The sequence below is a fragment of the Oncorhynchus nerka genome, linkage group LG3, assembly GCF_034236695.1.
Source record: "Oncorhynchus nerka isolate Pitt River linkage group LG3, Oner_Uvic_2.0, whole genome shotgun sequence".
In the NCBI taxonomy this organism is placed as follows: domain Eukaryota; kingdom Metazoa; phylum Chordata; class Actinopteri; order Salmoniformes; family Salmonidae; genus Oncorhynchus; species Oncorhynchus nerka.
Genome location: NC_088398.1, coordinates 72952873 through 72971930, shown reverse-complemented (window position 1 = coordinate 72971930; position 19058 = coordinate 72952873). Strand labels below are relative to the sequence as shown.

At 44.9% G+C, this 19058-nt stretch overlaps 1 protein-coding gene across 1 annotated transcript; it reads left to right on the top strand.

Moving 5' to 3' along the window:
* The first annotated feature begins 3557 nt into the window (after window positions 1–3557).
* On the top strand, window positions 3558–12814 carry LOC115113180 (lysosome-associated membrane glycoprotein 1-like). Its single transcript, XM_029640532.2, has 6 exons — window positions 3558–3934; window positions 7899–8098; window positions 8403–8531; window positions 8810–8876; window positions 9367–9534; window positions 9806–12814. Exons 1-6 carry the CDS (start codon window positions 3877–3879, stop codon window positions 9943–9945), a joined length of 762 nt encoding a protein of 253 aa, XP_029496392.1. The 5' UTR covers window positions 3558–3876; the 3' UTR covers window positions 9946–12814.
* The last annotated feature ends 6244 nt before the right edge of the window (window positions 12815–19058 follow it).

Genomic DNA, 19058 nt, shown 5'->3' with positions numbered 1-19058 from the left:
CTTGGGTCAAACGTTTTGGGTAGACTTCCACAAGCATCCCACAATAAGTTGGGTGAATTTTGGCCCATTCCTCCTGACAGAGCTGGTGTAACTGAATCAGGTTTGTAGGCCTCCTTGCTCGCACACGCTTTTTCAGTTCTGCCCATTCATTTTCTTTGGAAGTATGCTTGGGGTCATTGTTCATTTGGAAGACCAATTTGCGACCAAGCTTTAATTTCCTGACTGATGTCTTGAGACGTTGCCTCAATATATCCTGATAATTTTCCTCCCTCATGATGCAATCTATTTTGTGAAGTGCACCAGTCCCTCCTGCAGCAAAGCACCCCCACAACATGATGCTACCACCCCCTTGTTTCAGGGTTGGGATGGTATTCTTCGGCTTGCAAGCCTCCCCCTTTTCCCTCCAAACATAACGATGGTCATTATGGCCAAACAGTTCTATTTTTGTTTCATCAGACCAGAGGACATTTCTCCAAAAAGTACAATCTTGGCCCCATGTGCAGTTGCAAACCATAGTCTGGCTTTTTTATGATGGTTTTGGAGCAGTGGCTTCTTCCTTGCTGAGCGGCCTTTTGGGTTATGTCTATATAGGACTCGTTTTATTGTGGATATACAGTGGGGCAAAAAAGTATTTAGTCAGCCTCCAATTGTGCAAGTTCTCCCACTTAAAAAGATGAGAGAGGCCTGTAATTTTCATCATAGGTACACTTCAACTATGACAGACAAAATGAGAAAAAAAATCCAGAATATCACATTGTAGGATTTTTTATGAATTTATTTGCAAATTATGGTGTAAAATAAGTATTTGGTCACCTACAAGCAAGCAAGATTTCTGGCTCTCACAGACCTGTAACTTCTTCTTTAAGAGGCTCCTCTGTCTTCCACTCATTACCTGTATTAATGGCACCTGTTTGAACTTGTTATCAGTATAAAAGACACCTGTCCACAACCTCAAACAGTCACACTCCAAACTCCACTATGGCCAAGACCAAAGAGCTGTCAAAGGACACCAGAAACAAAATTGTAGACCTTGTAGACCAATAGGTAAGCAGCTTGGTTTGAAGAAATCAACGGTGGGAGCAATTATTAGGAAATGGAAGACATACAAGACCACTGATAATCTCCCTCGATCTGGGGCTCCACGCAAGATCTCACCCCGTGGGGTCACAATGATCACAAGAACGGTGAGCAAAAATCCCAGAACCACACGGGGGGACCTAGTGAATGACCTGCAGAGAGCTGGGACCAAAGTAACAAAGCCTACCATCAGTAACACACTACGCCGCCAGGGACTCAAATCCTGCAGTGCCAGACGTGTCCCCCTGCTTAAGCCAGTACATGTCCAGGCCCGTCTGAAGTTTGCTTTTACACCTGCATTGTTTGCTGTTTGGGGTTTTAGGCTGGGTTTCTGTACAGCACTTTGAGATATCAGCTGATGTACGAAGGGCTATATAAATAAATTTGATTTGATTTGATTTGCTAGAGAGCATTTGGATGATCCAGAAGAAGAGTGGGAGAATGTCATATGATCAGATGAAACCAAAAGATAACTTTTTGGTAAAAACTCAACTCGTCGTGTTTGGAGGACAAAGAATGCTGAGTTGCATCCAAAGAACACCATACCTACTGTGAAGCATGGGGGTGGAAACATCATGCTTTGGGGCTGTTTTTATGCAAAGGGACCAGGACGACTGATCCGTGTAAAGGAAAGAATGAATGGGGCCATGTATCGTGAGATTTTGAGTGAAAACCTCCTTCCATCAGCAAGGGCATTGAAGATGAAACGTGGCTGGGTCTTTCAGCATGACAATGTTCCCAAACACACCGCCCAGGCAACGAAGGAGTGGCTTCGTAAGAAGCATTTCAAGGTCCTGGAGTATATATATATATACTAGCATTAGCACAATGACTCAAAGTCTATGGTATCTACTATATATAAATATATATAGTAGATACCATAGACTTAAATAGATATAGTAGATAACATAGACTTCAAGTCATTGTGCTAACGCTAGTAAGCATTGGTTCACATTGTTTACCTCTAACTTCCTTCATACTGGATGCAGAGAAATAAACATGGTATACATGAGTTCATCTGACTCTGGGTCAGTAGATAAAGGGCTTCATCTGACTCTGGGTCAGTAGATTACATTTACATTTAAGTCATTTAGCAGACGCTCTTATCCAGAGCGACTTACAAATTGGATAAAGGGCTTCATCTGACTCTGGGTCAGTAGATAAAGGGCTTCATCTGACTCTGGGTCAGTAGATAAAGGGCTTCATCTGACTCTGGGTCAGTAGATAAAGGGCTTCATCTGACTCTGGGTCAGTAGATAAAGGGCTTCATCTGACTCTGGGTCAGTAGATAAAAGGCTTAATCTGACTCTGGGTCAGTAGATAAAGGGCTTCATCTGACTCTGGGTCAGTAGATAAAGGGCTTCATCTGACTCTGGGTCAGTAGATAAAGGGTTTCATCTGATTCTGGGTCAGTAGATAAAGGGCTTCATCTGACTCTGGGGAAGTAGATAAAGGGCTTCATCTGACTCTGGGTCAGTAGATAAAGGGCTTCATCTGATTCTGGGTCAGTAGATAAAGGGCTTCATCTGACTCTGGGTCAGTAGATAAGGGCTTCATCTGACTCTGGGTCAGTAGATAAAGGGCTTCATTTGACTCTGGGTCAGTAGATAAAGGGTTTCATCTGATTCTGGGTCAGTAGATAAAGGGCTTCATCTGACTCTGGGGAAGTAGATAAAGGGCTTCATCTGACTCTGGGTCAGTAGATAAAGGGCTTCATCTGACTCTGGGTCAGTAGATAAAGGGCTTCATCTGACTCTGGGTCAGTAGATAAAGGGCTGTTAAAATCCTGAAGTGTCCCTTTAAGACACATGTATTGACTGTTTTTACAGATTTCTTATTTGAAGACTGTAGAATGATCATAATGTACTGCTCCAACTCCCAATAAAAAAAACGGTGAATTATTAGTGAATTTACATGTATGAATATGAAATTATTCCATTAGCACAATTACATTTTGGACGTAAAATGTATTTTTCTTTATCCTTTAACCCAGCAGCACATTCTCCCATAATAAACAAAAGTCACCAATAACATTTATCAATAATAAACGTACAAATATCTTTCCATAATCTCTTTACATGTAGGAAATGTTCAAATCAATGCAAAACTGTTTCTGGATGCTCATCACAAAAAGTACAGTTAAGCAATAAGTCACAAGGGGGTGTGGTATATACCACGGCTAAGGGATGTTCTTATCCAGTGCCTGGATACAGTCCTTAGCCGTGGTATATTGGCCATATACCACAAACCCCCGAGGTGTCTTATTTCTATTATAAACTGGTTACCAACGTAATTAAAGCAGTAAAAATAAATATTTTGCCATACCCGTGGTATACGTATGTATAGGTATGGCTGTCAGCCAATCGGTATTCAGTGCTCGAACCACCCAGTTCATAATGAATGTTAATAAGCTGTTATCTGTAGCCCCACAACTGTTCAACGCCAACGAATCCCCACTCATGTGATTATTCTGGGCGGTACTTAAACTCTTGATCACATGACCGTTATCGCTTCTTCCTGGTGCAGGAATCATCCGTGGTATGTGACGATCCAGACACTCAACGAAGACCAATTTAATCAGCGCCAACTAAACCAAAAAATAGAAAACAACACTGAAGGAAAAGGGCACATTTCTGAAGATTTGTTTCGTGAGGATTCTAGCTTGCGGCAGCAGAGAGAGCACAAGCCGTGAGCGTACGTTGTTGCAAGTAAAGCTCGCTTACTGTCCTTCGTTCCTGTCGCTGGACCGTGTGCATGTTGTGATTCGCCCCTCGCCTTGGCAAACAACTTAACAAAAATATGACACAACAACATAGCCGCAAGCAACCTTTGTCCATTGCATTCATCGCGCTTTTAGGTGAGTATGTTGATGCTGGATGGACGCAGTAAATACAACACCATACATATAGAAATGGTAGCTCATACACCATAATTCGGTATTCAACCTATTTTTACCTTGCATGATGGTAATTTACCTTGCATGATGGTTAAACATGGTTCTACGTTTTCCAGATGACTTGCATTTCTGCCTTAGATTGTGTATTACAGGTCGATGCGAGACCAGACCGAGTTGTTTTTCTTTGTTAGTGGCTGGTTGACAGCTCGATCGGTAGGTCAAGAGGTGCAGGTGGGCTGTTGTGCAATGGGACCCTCACGTGATATCAAAAGCGCTGTGCCTAGTGTTAAAAACAACAGGCTATGTTTTTTTTTTCATTTATTGATGACATTGCACTAATTTGTTTTGTTTACTCGCTGCTTGTTTCTTGGCAAGTAACCTTTTTAGCTTTGGGCTAGAAGCTGGTGGTCACGTACTGAGTAGCCCAAGGCTTAACCAAATGCCAGCAGATGGTGCTATTGGGTCGTTTCATTTTACTCTAATGGGAATCCATGCAGCTGGCTTATCCCCCATTGATGGGTTCATACATAAAACATTTTTCATCCAGGCTGCAAATGTGTTGATTTCCTCAACGTGATTTAATGTCGAAGGTGGGGGGGGGAAATGAAAGTATTCCTGTTTTCTTTATGGAACACCCTTTTTCACCACCATGTTAGATTAGGCGAAAGGATTTTCAAAGAGTGGGAAAAACCAGTCAATCCCCGCCTGATGCCTGGGCGGGCATGGAAGCGAGTGCATCCATCACGACCAGCACACAGCATGAAACCAAAACATAAATGGCGACACACAATGATCCCACCCTCACCTCTGATTGGAGGACTTCAACATTTTACACTGTACATTTTGTGTGTAGAATTATTCCAACACATCAATTCCACTCTTCAGACTTCCACAGATCAACTAATCTTTCCCAATTAAACATAATTCTACCATGTCCTCTCCCAATACATCCCTCCATTCTCCCATGGTGTCTCACGAGGGACTTGAACCTCCCAATCTGCAAAACTTCTGCCGAAATTGCCTCCGAAGATAAACATTTTACCCGAGAGCACAATGATATTTCCTATTGACTGCCTGTGGTCCTTCAACTCCCCCAGGAATACAACTTGCAGGTGTAACTGACTGATAATATGGCATAATAACCATTCTTGGACCTGACTCCAAAAACAAGCCACCGATGGACAGTACTAGAAGGGATTCTCTATTGATTGTTGCCTTAGGGTGAAGTCTGCACCAGTCTGACTTGAATACCCCATAAACTGAGCCTTCTTTTTGTAATGAGAATTTTAAATAAAAGCTTAAATTGAAAAGAATGACATGATGCGTCAATTGTTTAGTATATCAGTCTGCCGTTAGCAGAGTTGCCAACAACCGGATGCATCCGGTTTTCAGGAATACAGCTAATTCAACTTAGCTACCTTTTCTGATGATAAACCATCTGTGGGAACTCGCTCAGGTGTTTATTTGACACTTTCTATGTTCGGTTACCCTTGGTCTGAACACTGTATGCAATGTCAGGAAGTAGTATTAGCCACCATAGCATAGTGGTGGAAAATGGTGTTTCATAAGAAAGTATGCATATCCCCCACCCCACCTTCTTGCCATTAAATCAAGTTAAGGAGGAAATCGATGCCTTTGCAGCCTGAATGGAGAATGTTTTATGCACGAACCGGTCCACAGCATTTTGCTACACCCGCAATAACATCTGCTATGTATGTGACCAAAAACATTTGATTTGAAGGGATACGAGTGTATAGCCAGTTGCATGGATTCCCTTTAGATGTTCAGATGAAATGACTCCATAGCACCATCTGCTGGCCTTTGGGCTAGGCCAAGGCAAGCTATTAGATATCGATCACATTTGCACAGCATGTCTTTGTGATATTCTCCTTGTAGGACAAACTGGGCCTAAATGTCAAGATATCAGGGAGTGTGATAGTTGAACAGATGAGCGAGCAGAAGACTTAAACAGATGGATGATACAGGGGAACTGAGTGTGACAAACCCTGACGAAGGCTGTTAAAACGCCGTGGTTTGATCATGAAGATGTATAATCAACTTCAATTGTCCTCAGAGTTGCTGAATATTTGACATTTCAGGTTTCCTCATATTCATATACCTTGGTTCCAAATCAAATGGTATGTGTCACACGCGCCAAATACTACGAGTGTGGACTTTATCGTGAAATGCTTGCTTAAGAGCCCTTCCCAACAATGTAAAGTTAATATATTTGTTTAACACAAGAAATAAAATACACAAGAATGGCGCTATATACAGGGAGTACTAGATTTTTGTGCAGTGGTATGAGGTAGATATGTATATGAAGGCATGGTAAGGTGACTAGGCAACAACATTCAATAAGAATAGTGGTAAAATAAAGAGTATAATAGTGTTTGTCGGTATGGATGTTTTGATGCATGTGTGTGGTCCTCTGTAGCTCATTTTGTAGAGAAAGGCGTTTTGCGACGACAGGGTAGTGGGTTCGATTCCCGGAAGTACCCATCCATAAAATGTATGCACTCATGCCTGCAAGTAGTCCGTCATTGTAAATAAGAATTCGTTCTTAACTGACTTGCCTAGTTAAATATAATGTGTGTATTTTATTTTTTTGTAGTGTTGCTTTGGATAAAAGCGTCTGCTAAATGGCATTTATTATAATGTTGTGTGAGCGTGCATAGAGCCAGTGCAAAAAAGGGTCAGATAGTCTAGGTTGCCATTTTTAATGAACTATTTAGCAGTCTTATGGCTTGGGGATAGAAGCTGTCTCTGAGCCTGTTGGTCTGAGAGCTGATGCTCCGGTACCGTTTGCCAGACAGTAGCAAAGTGAAGTCTTTGGCTTAGGTGGCTGGAGTCTGGTCAATTTTTCGGGCCTTCCTCTGACACCCCCTGATATAGAGGTCCTGGATGGCAGGGAGCTCGACCCCCTAGTGATGTACTTGGCTGTCCGCACCACCCTCTGCAGCATTATGCAGTTGAGGGCGGTGCATTCACCATACCAAGCGGTGATGAAGCCAGTCAAGATGCTCTCGATGGTGCAACTGTATAACTTTTTGAGGATCCGAGGGCTCATAACAAATCTTGTCAGCCTCCTTAGAGGGAAAAGAAGCCGTCATGCTCTCTTTACGACTGTCTGGGTGTGTGTGGAGCATGCTAAGTCCTTAGTGATGTGGATGACAAGGAAGCTCTCGCCCGCTCCACTACAGCCCCATGGATGGGCGTGCTGTCCCCTCTTTCACCTGTAGTCCACGATCGGGGAGAGGGTTGTTGTCCTGGCACCAAACTGCCAAGTGTCTGACCTCCTTGTAGGCTGTCTCATCGCTGTCGTTGATCAGGCCTACCACCGTTGTTTCGTCAAAGCAAGGCACTCACTAGTATTTTTAATCTGCACAGGCCGGTAAGACAGACATCACCTGAAGATGATGTAATTGACACCAGTAGTGGCGTCTCCTCGGAAGCCACGTGAGACTAGTATTGTAGAAATGAGCAGACATGGTTCTTTTGTGGTGTGACCCACTAAAGCTTTTGGAATTTGTGGACAGCCACATCAATGGAATCAGCAGGTTTTGTTGTTGGCACAACCCAGTCTGCCACCACATAAAAGGATTTGGCCATAACATTACTCCAAAGTTACTGACCTACACAGTGGTTGCATCGCTATAGTCTCAAATGGCTCCTCAGCTCTTCTCCTTCATCTGCACTTATCTAATCTCTTATCTACCCCACATGATGGGTGAAAGCAACAGTATGGTGGTGAATGCGTACAGGTTGCTTGTCAACTTCTTTCACGTCTGTGTAGATCCAGGAAAGGAGGTGAGGAGAGGAGGCCTCTTAAACTATTGAGAAGACTTTTACCAGCCTCCAGCTAAGGATCGAACAGTGCTGTGTCTGTCTATCCATCTGTGGTTGTCTTGTTATGTCACTACAGCGGTCACGTTGCATCAGAGCTTTGCTGCCACTGACGCTCCGCCCACAGCTGCCCCTCAAACCACGGCTCCGCCTCCTGCACCCCCGGCCCGGCCCGAGAGAGGCAACTACACTGTAATCAACGGCAATGGGACCGCCTGTCTGATGGCCCGCATGGGACTGCAGCTCAATGTCAGCTTCAGCTCTGCCTCTCTCAATAAGGTACACACACACAGACTTGCACATACTTTGAAGCCCAGCACCTCTCAGACACAGTCTTGTTTTACTAACCTTGTGGGGGACACAATTAATTCCCATTCAAAATCCTATTATTCTTAACCTCTAAACTGAACCGTTTAACCCTTAACCCCCTAGGAATAGCCTTTTTTCCTTTGTGTGGACCAGGAACATGTCCCCAGTTGGTCAAATGTTTGTTCACTATTTTTGTGGAGACTTCTGGTCCCTACAATTATAGTTAAACATGTCCACACACTGCCCTGTGTCTTGTTGTCCTGTGTGTGCGCAGACTGTGCTAGAGGTGGTGAACCTGCAGCCCAACCTGACTAAGAGCTCAGGGTCATGTGACTTGGACAGCGCCACCCTACTGCTGAAGGATGACGAGAGGGCAACCAGCCTCACCCTCGTCTTCTCCCTGGTCAGAACTCTTGTTTGACATTTTTTGTTTCTCTTTACTGTTCTGTGTCTGCCACTTAGTGCTCTTTATCTTCATTTCTTCTTGCATCCATTAATACATTAGTACATGCAGTAAGGTTTTCTTCTGTATCAGTAGTAGAAGGCTTTTGGCACTAACACCTGACTGCCACAAGATGGAGCCTCATGCACAAGCTGAGGACAGGCACTCGTGAACTATTGTTTCAGTCCTGTGTGTGGCGTAGATGCTGTGTGGCGTCACTGGTTCTCTTGTGTCTGCAGAATGCCACGTCCAGTAAGTACCACCTCAGTGGAGTGACCCTGTTGGCAGCCTGGCCGGACATGCGTGGTGAGTCTGGATCCAACAATCACCTGATCTAGTGAATAGTACATGCATATAATGAATCTGTCTATCCTCATACAACTCCAATCTGCAGTGTTGAAACCCCTCTATAATCCTCCTTTGCCACTCTTCCATCCACATCATTACTGTAATGTCTTTTTCCATCCTTTCTATATCCTGTTTCACATCCCAACCATTACCCCCCCCCCCCCCGAGCTGACAAGGTAAAAAACTGGTTCTGCCCCTGAGCAAGTCAGTTAACCCACTCTTCCCCAGGCGCCGATAACGTGGATGTCAATTTAAGGCAGCCCCCCGCACCTCTGATTCATAGGGGTTGGGTTAAATGCGGAAGACTTATTTCAGTAGAATGCATTCAGTTGTACAACTGACTAGGTATCCCCCCCTCCTTTCCCTTGATTTTCCCTTTCTTAACCCACCCATAACCTCTCTCCCTCCTTCCCACCATTATCTCTCACTCTCCCTGTTGTCCCTCCAGTGCCCTTCTCAGCCAGTAACCGTAGTCTGGACTACCTGCGTGGTACCCTGGGGCGTAGTTACATGTGTCGTGAGGAGCAGACTCTGGCTGTGACTGTAAACTTCTCTCTCAACACCTTCCAGCTGCAGGTGCAGCCCTTCGGCCTCAAAGGGGACCAGTTTGGAGCAGGTACTGTGGGTTACCACTTCATGTGGTACTATTTCAGTATGGGACTGTGGGTTACTATTTCAGTATGGGACTGTGGGTTACCATTCAATGTGTCAATGTTTCAGGAGGGGATTGTTTTCAACATTTCTGAGATTGGAATAATACATTCTGGTGATTTTATCATTCCATCACTTTTTATTTATTGATTTCTTGTCTTTCTCCACTTTCCCTCGCCTGCTCTTCGGTGTCTATAATTCCCGCTCTCTCACGGTCTCTCTCTCTCCTTCTCCAGCGGAGGAGTGTCAGCTGGATGAGGATGACATGTTGATCCCCATCATCGTGGGCGCTGCACTGGCTGGCCTGGTCCTTGTCGTTCTCGTGGCCTACCTCATCGGCAGGAAGAGGAGCCACGCTGGCTATCAGACCATCTAAAATCACTTCCTATCAACTGACCCCCCCCCCCCCCCCTCCCCCTCCAAGAGCCAGAGAGCGCAAGCCCGCCCCATCTCACCCTCCAGCTACTAACCATCACCTGGATTGACTGAACCTCACTGCGACCCTTAAACTGAACTTTCCCCAATTCAGTTGGTCTCATCTTAGAATTCTTGCTGCCCCATCCTCCCCTCTGAACTCTCACTAGCCCCACGTTGGGTATCCATGGGGTTGATATGCGCTTTCAGGACTGAACTGCTCCTTTGTATGAACAAAAAAAAAGTGGGAATCTGCTGAGATTTGTATTTACATAACGAAACACTCTTGACAGTAGAGCTTTTCACGGATCCACTTATACTCGAGACCTGATCCAGAATTCGAAATAATGTCACTGGTTGAATCTGAACTGATTATCACGGGTAGGCCTACATGTAACTTTAATTTACTTGTCCGGAAGAGCCCGTACAGATCCAAAAGTGACTGCTACAGTAGAGAAATGTAGTAATTTATGCTGCTGCTCTTTATGCTGCTGCCACGAGAGTGGCGTTTGTTGTTGGCCAGTCATAAGTTAACAAAGCTACAATAGGCTAGTCATAGAGCCTTCCTGTGTGGCAAAAGTTAGGAGCTATATAATTACAAGTTAAAGGAGAGGGATGGGCTACAACGACAATAGTCTGGAGTTGTAAGTGTAGGATGAAAAAGCGTAAGCACTGCAGCCTCAGTTAGCCTAGCTCGCTAATATCAGCTAGCTTAATTAGCTTCTCCCGGTTTGATACAGTCAAGCCCGATACTACGTAATCATATTTGATAAATAATTTAGCCTATGGCAGCTATTGGTTGGTTGCTGTCTCATCTCTCCCTCACTCGCTCACAGTACTGCCCCTCCCCCACCTACTGGAGCGGCACCTCCCTCACGCGTTTTATCGGCTTTAAAAAAGTGTTTTCTGTTGCTTCCCTCACTCGGATCGGACCGGGGCTGGATCTGACCAGGTCTATACGGAACGGGTCTAGCTGTCTCTGGGTTCGTTCGGGATGCGTCTCTGACTAAATTCAAAAATGTTATTTATACATATCGGGTTCGAGTAGGGAAAGCCCAGGTCCATTTTGGAACAGGTCCAGCTTTTTGGACTCACGAAGACCTCTACTTGAGAGACACCATCACTCAACATGGTGGGGGGTGGGGTGGAGTTCTCATATAACCATATGCTGAATAATAATCCACACTCTGCTATTTGTAGCTTAGGGTTTCATATCATGCTTACATTTACTGGTGTTTAATAACAGGATTTCTGAGGGATTGTTTGTGTACAACCATTGCTGCTGCCGTTTAATGGCTACTTCTCTGTTTTGGTTGGTGGCCATTTTGTCAGTCACAACATAATAGGAGGCCGTTGTTACTCCTGTGTAAAGGGAATATTATGACTGTCGCTGGTAGCTCCAACCAAACTTGTTGCTTAAGGTTTTCAACATCATTAAACATAATGAATTTTAATTCTGAATATAATATGGAGTTGATGCAAGTCTCCCCTAACCCGAGATATTTTTGCATCCACCTAATGGGTAAGGCTATGATGTGGGGCTGGGAAATCTGATCCTAGATCTGTGGTTAGGGGCTAAGCTAGGTACCAGCGGCAGTTTTCAGAATGGTGGTGTTTCTTAATCCATTTCTTAGGGGTCCCCTAGTTGGACATTTTTTTGTGCACCTTCTTGGGTTCCTCTTGGACTGGGTTGAGGAACAAGGGTAAAGTTCATTTGATGGTGAAGCAGTTGAGGTCTGCATACCACTGCTTATAGGTAAATGTATTAAACGGTGCTTCATGGTCAATCCGACATCTGCATTGGCTGTGCAGCATTTACGGTGATACGGCCTCTGCAGAAGTCAGGACATTCATACTTGTCGTGCTTCCTGAAGCAAAGCAGAGCTGTTAAGGAAGTGACGCTATATGGAGTCCACTCCATTATTACAACATTTTGAGAGGCATGTGCTTGATTTGGCCTCTGCATGCCTCGAGGCTCCGCAATTGGTTCACACCCTCCATACGAAGCCTCTGATCACATTTGCTGACTAAGCATAAATTGGCTTTAAGACGGGGTGATTTTTATTTTTTTCTGGGGGGGGGGGATGTACTGATGGTATGTCCAGTGATACACTAAGGGGAGGGTTGTTACAGTTGAATTTTATGGTGCTTACAAATGGCTGAACACTAACTCAAAATGCACCTGTGTAACTTGGGACACTTATTAGTGAATAGTCACATTTATTAGGTAGTTTTCTCAAGTTACAATTCCAGATATTATAGTTTAAATTGTTCTGTCGGAGTTACAGCCAAAATAACAGCAACATTTTAGGGAGGACATTTCTCCACCCCAAAATAATGTTAAGCCAAATGGAATATGTGCCTCCCCACTTACAAGAAGGATGGGATCTATGCTAATGTTCTAGATTTGCACACTCTAATCTGAAGGATGGGATCTATGCTAAGGTTCTAGAGTTACTCGCACTCTTAATCTGTCTCAAATGACACCCTATTCCCCATGTAGTGCATATCTTAGTTGGGTGTCATTAGAGTCATAGCCTTTTGTCTCTACACAGCATTACCATAGAACAATGAGCAATATTTCACCAGATGTATACATGGCTATGGTCTATCTTGGTTTAGTTCTAAAGATCTTTGGTGTCGTTCTGAGATCTTGCCTTGCCTGTTGAAAGATCAGAGGATGCATTATTTGGAGTAATGAAACTGCATTTTTGTTCCACCCCTCTTCTGAAAGTGTTAACATCCATAGGTAGTGATTGAATATGGCTTTAAGAATGTTTTAATTGTTTTCTTAAGTGTAGTGGTCAATAAAATAAAATAAGCTGAAGGAATGAGGTGTGTGTGTGTTGTCTTAATTTGTCGGTCTGGCGTTTGCCAACACCTTTCGCTCTATTCTAGAGGACTTGTATTTGGGAACCGATCGCAATGCTTGGAGAACAAAGCAGCGCCGTAATTATAATATAGATTGGGGGGGTGGGTCACATTTCTAAGGTCTTTGAAATCCAAGCTAACAAACATCACCGACCATCTCGAATCCCACTGTACCTTCTCCGCTGTGCAATCTGGTTTCCGAGCTGGTCATGGGTGCACCTCAGCCACGCTCAAGGTCCTAAATGAAAAAAAACTGCCATTGATAAGCGACATTACTGTGCAGCCGTATTCATCGACCTGGCCAGGGCTTTCGACTCTGTCAGTCACCACATTCTTATCGGCAGACTCGACAGCCTTGGTTTCTCAAATGACTGCCTCGCCTGGTTCACCAACTACTTATCTGACAGAGTTCAGTGTGTCAAATCGGAGGGCCGGTTGTCCGGACCTCTCAGTCTCTATGGGGGTGCCACAGGATTCAATTCTCGGGCTGACTCTCTTCCCTGTGTACATCAATGTTGTCGTTCTTACTGCTGGTGATTATCTGATCCACCTCTATGCAGACGACACCATTCTGTATACTTCTGGTCCTTCTTTGGACACTGCTAACTAACCCCCAGATGAACATCAATGCCATAACTCTCCTTCTGTAGCCTCCAACTGCTCTTAAATGCAAGTATAACTAAATGCATGCTCTTCAACCTATCGCTGCCCGCACGTCCAGCATCAATACTCTGGACGGTTCTGACCTAGAATATGTGGACAACTACAAATACCTAGGTGTCTGGTTAGACTGTAAACTCCCCTTCCAGGCCCACATTAAGCATCTCCAATCCAAAATTAAATCTAGAATCGGCTTCCTATATCGCAAAAGTAGCATCCTTCATTCACTCATGCTGCCGATCATACCCTCGTAAAACTGACTATCCTACTGATCTTCGATGCCATTTACAAAATAGCCTCCAACACTCTACTCAACAAATTGGATGCAGTCTATCACAGTGTCATCCTTTTTGTCACCAAAGCCCCATATACTACCAACCACTGTGACCTGTACGCTCTCGTTGGCTGGCCCTCGTTTCATACTTGTCGCCAAACCCACTGGCTCCAGGTCATCTACAAGTCTTTGCTAGGTAAAGCCCCGCCTTATCTCAGTTCACTGGTCAACATAGCAGGACCCACCCGCAGCACGCGCTCCAGCAGGCATATTTCACCAGTCCCCAAAGGTAAAACAACATAGCAGGACCCACCCGCAGCACGCGCTCCAGCAGGTATATTTCACCAGTCCCCAAAGGTAAAACAACATAGCAGGACCCACCCGCAGCACGCGCTCCAGCAGGTATATTTCACCAGTCCCCAAAGGTAAAACAACATAGCAGGACTCACCCGCAGCACGCGCTCCAGCAGGTATATTTCACCAGTCCCCAAAGGTAAAACAACATCTTGAAGCTGATGGGGGAATATAATCGTCAAAGAAATCTTGTGGGAAATAATGTGGTCCAGTTCGCACTTATCATTGATGGGACACAGGATATATCAGGAGTCCATATGTTTGATGGCACCAAGGATATATCAGGAGTTGATCAGGAGTCAATATGTTTGATGGTACACAGGAGTTGATCAGGAGTCAATATGTTTGATGGTACACAGGAGTTGATCAGGAGTCAATATGTTTGATGGTACACAGGAGTTGATCAGGAGTCAATATGTTTGATGGTACACAGGATATATCAGGAGTTGATCAGGAGTCAATATGTTTGACTCTAGATGCAGATCTACAACCAATGGAACAATTCCTGGGACTCTACGACGTGTCATCAACGGCAGGGCAAAATATAGCCAAGATGGCATGTGATGTGATGATTCGTCTAGGCCTTCCTCTGTCCCAACTACGAGGACAAACCAATGACGGTGCCGAAAACATGGCTGGACGATTGCAGGGGGTGCAAGACATTTTAAGGAAAGAACAACTGCTGGCTATGTATTGTCACTGTGGTCCACACTTCATGAACTTAGTTACGCAGGCTGCCTGTGTAGCCTCTCCACTAGGAAGAGATTCAATGGGTCTGGTGCATCAATTGGGGGGGGGCTTCTTTAATCAATCTGGCAAGTTCAAGGTGATTTTCCAGGAAATCGCAAAATCAAAGCATTGTTTGACCTTGTTGAAACCTCTGTCCCACCAGGTGGACTGTTCGCACCCCTGCCATCCGCTCAGTTCTCAGCCAATAGGAGTCAGTGCTAACAGCCCTTGAAGAAATGGCATCATACAGCTCATCTGACACTTCAACTAAAGCTAATGGTCTTCATGGAACATTTCTTAAAGGGAACACTGTGCTGGGCCTTGTAATGGCTGAAGACCTGATGGGGGATTTGGAGTGTCTGAACACCTCCCCGCAGCTTAGGAAACAGACCGTTTCAGGCATGCTGGAGGCTGTGGACCACATCAAAACAAGAATATATGACAAGCGAAAGGGGGAGCACTTTGATGTCTTGTTCACAAAAGCAACTGCTGTGGCAACAAAGTTGGACCTACAACCTATTCAGATGCTTCATATCCGCAAACCTACAAAGCGTTACACCGGTCAGGCTGCAGCCCATATCCATCCAGATGCCCAGTCTTTGTACAGAGCCCAATTCTACAACGCCTTGGACACAGTGAATACTCAATTCATAGAGAGGTTTGATCAGGCTGGATTTTACAAGCTGCAGCAGCTTGAACGTGGGCTGCTACGCTGAGACATGGACAAGGTGGTAGACCAGTATCCTGAATTGAATTCAAGACTACTGCAGGTGCAGCTGGCCATGTTTGGGGCTAATTACACATATCAAACGAGCTCAGATGTTGCTAGCATTATTGGGGAAATGGTGCCAGAGGGGAGTGGTCTCTTCAGTCAGTTGGAAGCTTTAGTAAGGCTTCTTTTGGTCATCCCTGCCTCCTCTGTAGAGGCTGAGAGGAGTTTTAGTGCCCTGAGGAGTCTGAAGACATGGCTTAGATCATCCATGAGTCAAACAAGGCTGAATAATGTGGACATGTGTCACGTGCACCAGGGGAAACTGGACAGACTGGACTTTGAAGGAATAGGCCAGTCTTTTATTGGTGTCAACGATAAGCACAAAAAGGCCTTTGGATCCATTGCTTGTTGAATGGCAAGTCAAAACACATGTCATTGCCTGGAGAGGATAGGAGAGCAGAGGAAAGGAGAAGAGATGACTGGAGAGAGGAGAGAAGAAGAAATGACTGGAGAGGATAGGAGAGCAGAGGAAAGGAGAAGAGATGACTGGAGAGAGGAGAGAAGAAGAAATGACTGGAGAGGATAGGAGAGCAGAGGAAAGGAGAAGAGATGACTGGAGAGAAGAGAGAAGAAGAAATGACTGGAGAGGATAGGAGAGCAGAGGAAAGGAGAAGAGATGACTGGAGAGAGGAGAGAAGAAGAAATGACTGGAGAGGATAGGAGAGCAGAGGAAAGGAGAAAAGATGACTGGAGAGAAGAGAGAAGAAGAAATGACTGGAGAGGATAGGAGAGCAGAGGAAAGGAGAAGAGATGACTGGAGAGAGGAGAGAAGAAGAAATGACTGGAGAGGATAGGAGAGCAGAGGAAAGGAGAAGAGATGACTGGAGAGAGGAGAGAAGAAGAAATTACTGGAGAGGAGGAAAGAGGGCTGGAGAGGAGAAGATAGGATGAGAGGAGAGCAGAGCAAACACCCCTGCTGCCCACCCAAGTTTACTTGTAAATAAAAACAACAATTTGCTAATCCTTGGCCACAATATCTGGACTTGTATTCATATAACAATGCATAGAGTTCTGTTTATATGATTATGGTTATACTTTATTCATCCCTAATCTCTGCCATTACATACAATGAAACAAGATGATCACTTGGCTACATAGCTGATGCCTGCTGGACTGTTCATTAATCACGGTACTCCATTTTTTTGTTTGTCTGTCGGCCCCAGCCTCGAACTCAGGCCCTGGTATAGTTAACTGACCCTCTCTGCCCATTCATCACCATTTTACATGTTGTTGTCTAAGCTGATTAACTGTTGTTTGTCTTACCCGTTGTTGTCTTAGCTAGCTCTCCCAATCAACACCTGTGATTGCTTTATGCCTCACTTTGTCTCTCTCAAATGTCAATATGCCTTGAATATTGTTGTTTAGGATAGTTATCATTGTTTTAGTTTTCTGCGAAGCCCCTAGTCCCACTCATCATGCCTCAGATACCTCCTTTGTCCCACCTCCCACACGTACGTAGTACTAATTAGTAGCATAACTAGTACGTCCAGTGATGCAATCTCTCTTATCATCACAAAATGCCTGGGTTTACCTCCACATTACCCGTACCCCACCATACCCATCTGTACATTATGCCCTGAATCTATTCTACCACACCCAGAAATCTGCTCCTTTCATTCTCTGTCCTCAACTCACTAGACGACCAGTTTTGATAGCCTTTAGCCGTACCCTCATCCTACTCCTCCTCTGTTCCTCAGGTGCTGTGGAGGTTAACCTAGGTCCTGCATGTCCCCAGGCACTCTCATTTGTTGACTTCTGTAACCGAAAAAGCCTTGGTTTCATGCATGTTAACTTCAGAAGCCTCCTCCCTAAGTTTGTTTTACTCACTGCTTTAGCACACTCCGCCAACCCTGATGTCCTTGCCGTATCTGAATCCTGGCATAGGAAGAACACCAAAAAAGATTTCCATTCCTAACGACAACATTTTCCATCAAGATAGAACTGTCAAAGGGGGAGCAGTTGCAATCTACTGCAGAGATAGCTTGCAAAGTAATGTCATTCTTTCCAGGTCTATGCCCAAACAGTTTGAGCTTCTAATTAAAAAAATTAATCTCTCCAGAAATAAGTCTCTCACTGTTGCCGCCTGTTATAGACCTCCCCTCAGCTCCCAGCTGTGCCCTGGACACCATATGTGAATTGATTGCCCCTCATCTATCTTCAGAGTTCGTTCTGTTAGGTTTGGGATATGCTTAACACCCCGGCAGTCCTACAATCTAAACTAGATTCCCTCAATCTCAAACAAATTATCAAGGAACCCACCAGGTACAACCCAAAATCTGTAACCATGGGCACCCTCACATATATTATCCTGACCAACTTGCCCTCCAAATACACCTCTGTGGTTTTCAATCAGGATCTCAGCGATCACTGTCTCATTGCCTGCATCCGCTATGGGTCCGCGGTCAAACGACCACCCCTCATCACTGTCAAATGCTCCCTTAAACACTTCTGCGAGCAGGCCTTTCTAATCAACCTGGCCCGGGTATCCTGTAAGGATATGGACCTCATCCCGTCAGTCAAGGATACCTGGTTTTTCTTTAAAAGTAATTTCCTCACCATCTCAAAAAATGTAGAACAGATATAGCCCTTGGTTCACTCCAGACCTGACTACCCTCGTCCAGCACAAAAACATCCTGTGGCGGACTGCAATAGCATCGAATAGTCCCCGCGATATGCAACTGTTCAGGGAAGTCAGGAACCAATACTCACAGTCAGTCGGGAAAGCAAAGGCTAGCTTTTTCAAACAGAAATGTGCATCCTGTAGCTCTAACGCCAAAAACTTTTGGGACACTGTAAAGTCCATGGAGAACAAGAGCACCTCCTCCCAGCTGCCCACTGCACTGAGGCAGGGTAACACTGTCACCACAGAATTTCAAAAAGCATTTCTCTACGGCTGGCCATGCTTTCCTGCTGGCTATCCCAACCCCGGCCAACAGCTCCGCCCCCCGCAGCTACTTGCCCAAGCTTCCCCAGCTTCTCCTTCACCCAAATCCAGATTTTCTGAAAGAGCTGCAAAATCTGGACCTGTACAAATCAGCTGGGCTAGACAATCTGGACCCTCTCTTTCTAAAATTATCCTCTGCCATTGTTGCAATCCCTATTACCAACCTGTTCAAACTCTTTCGTATCATCCGAGATCCCTAAAGATGGGAAAAGCTGCCGCGGTCATCCCCCTCTTCCAAGGGGGTGGCACACTAGACCCAAACTGTTATAGACTTATTATCCATCCTACCCTGCCTTTCTAAAGTCTTCGAAAGCCAAGTTAATAAACAGATCACTGACCATTTCGAATCCCACCGTACCTTCTCCGCTATGTAATCCGGTTTCCGAGCTGGTCACGGGTGCACCTCAGCCACGCTCAAGGTACTAAACGATATCATAACCGCCATCGATAAAAGATTGTACTGTGTTGCCG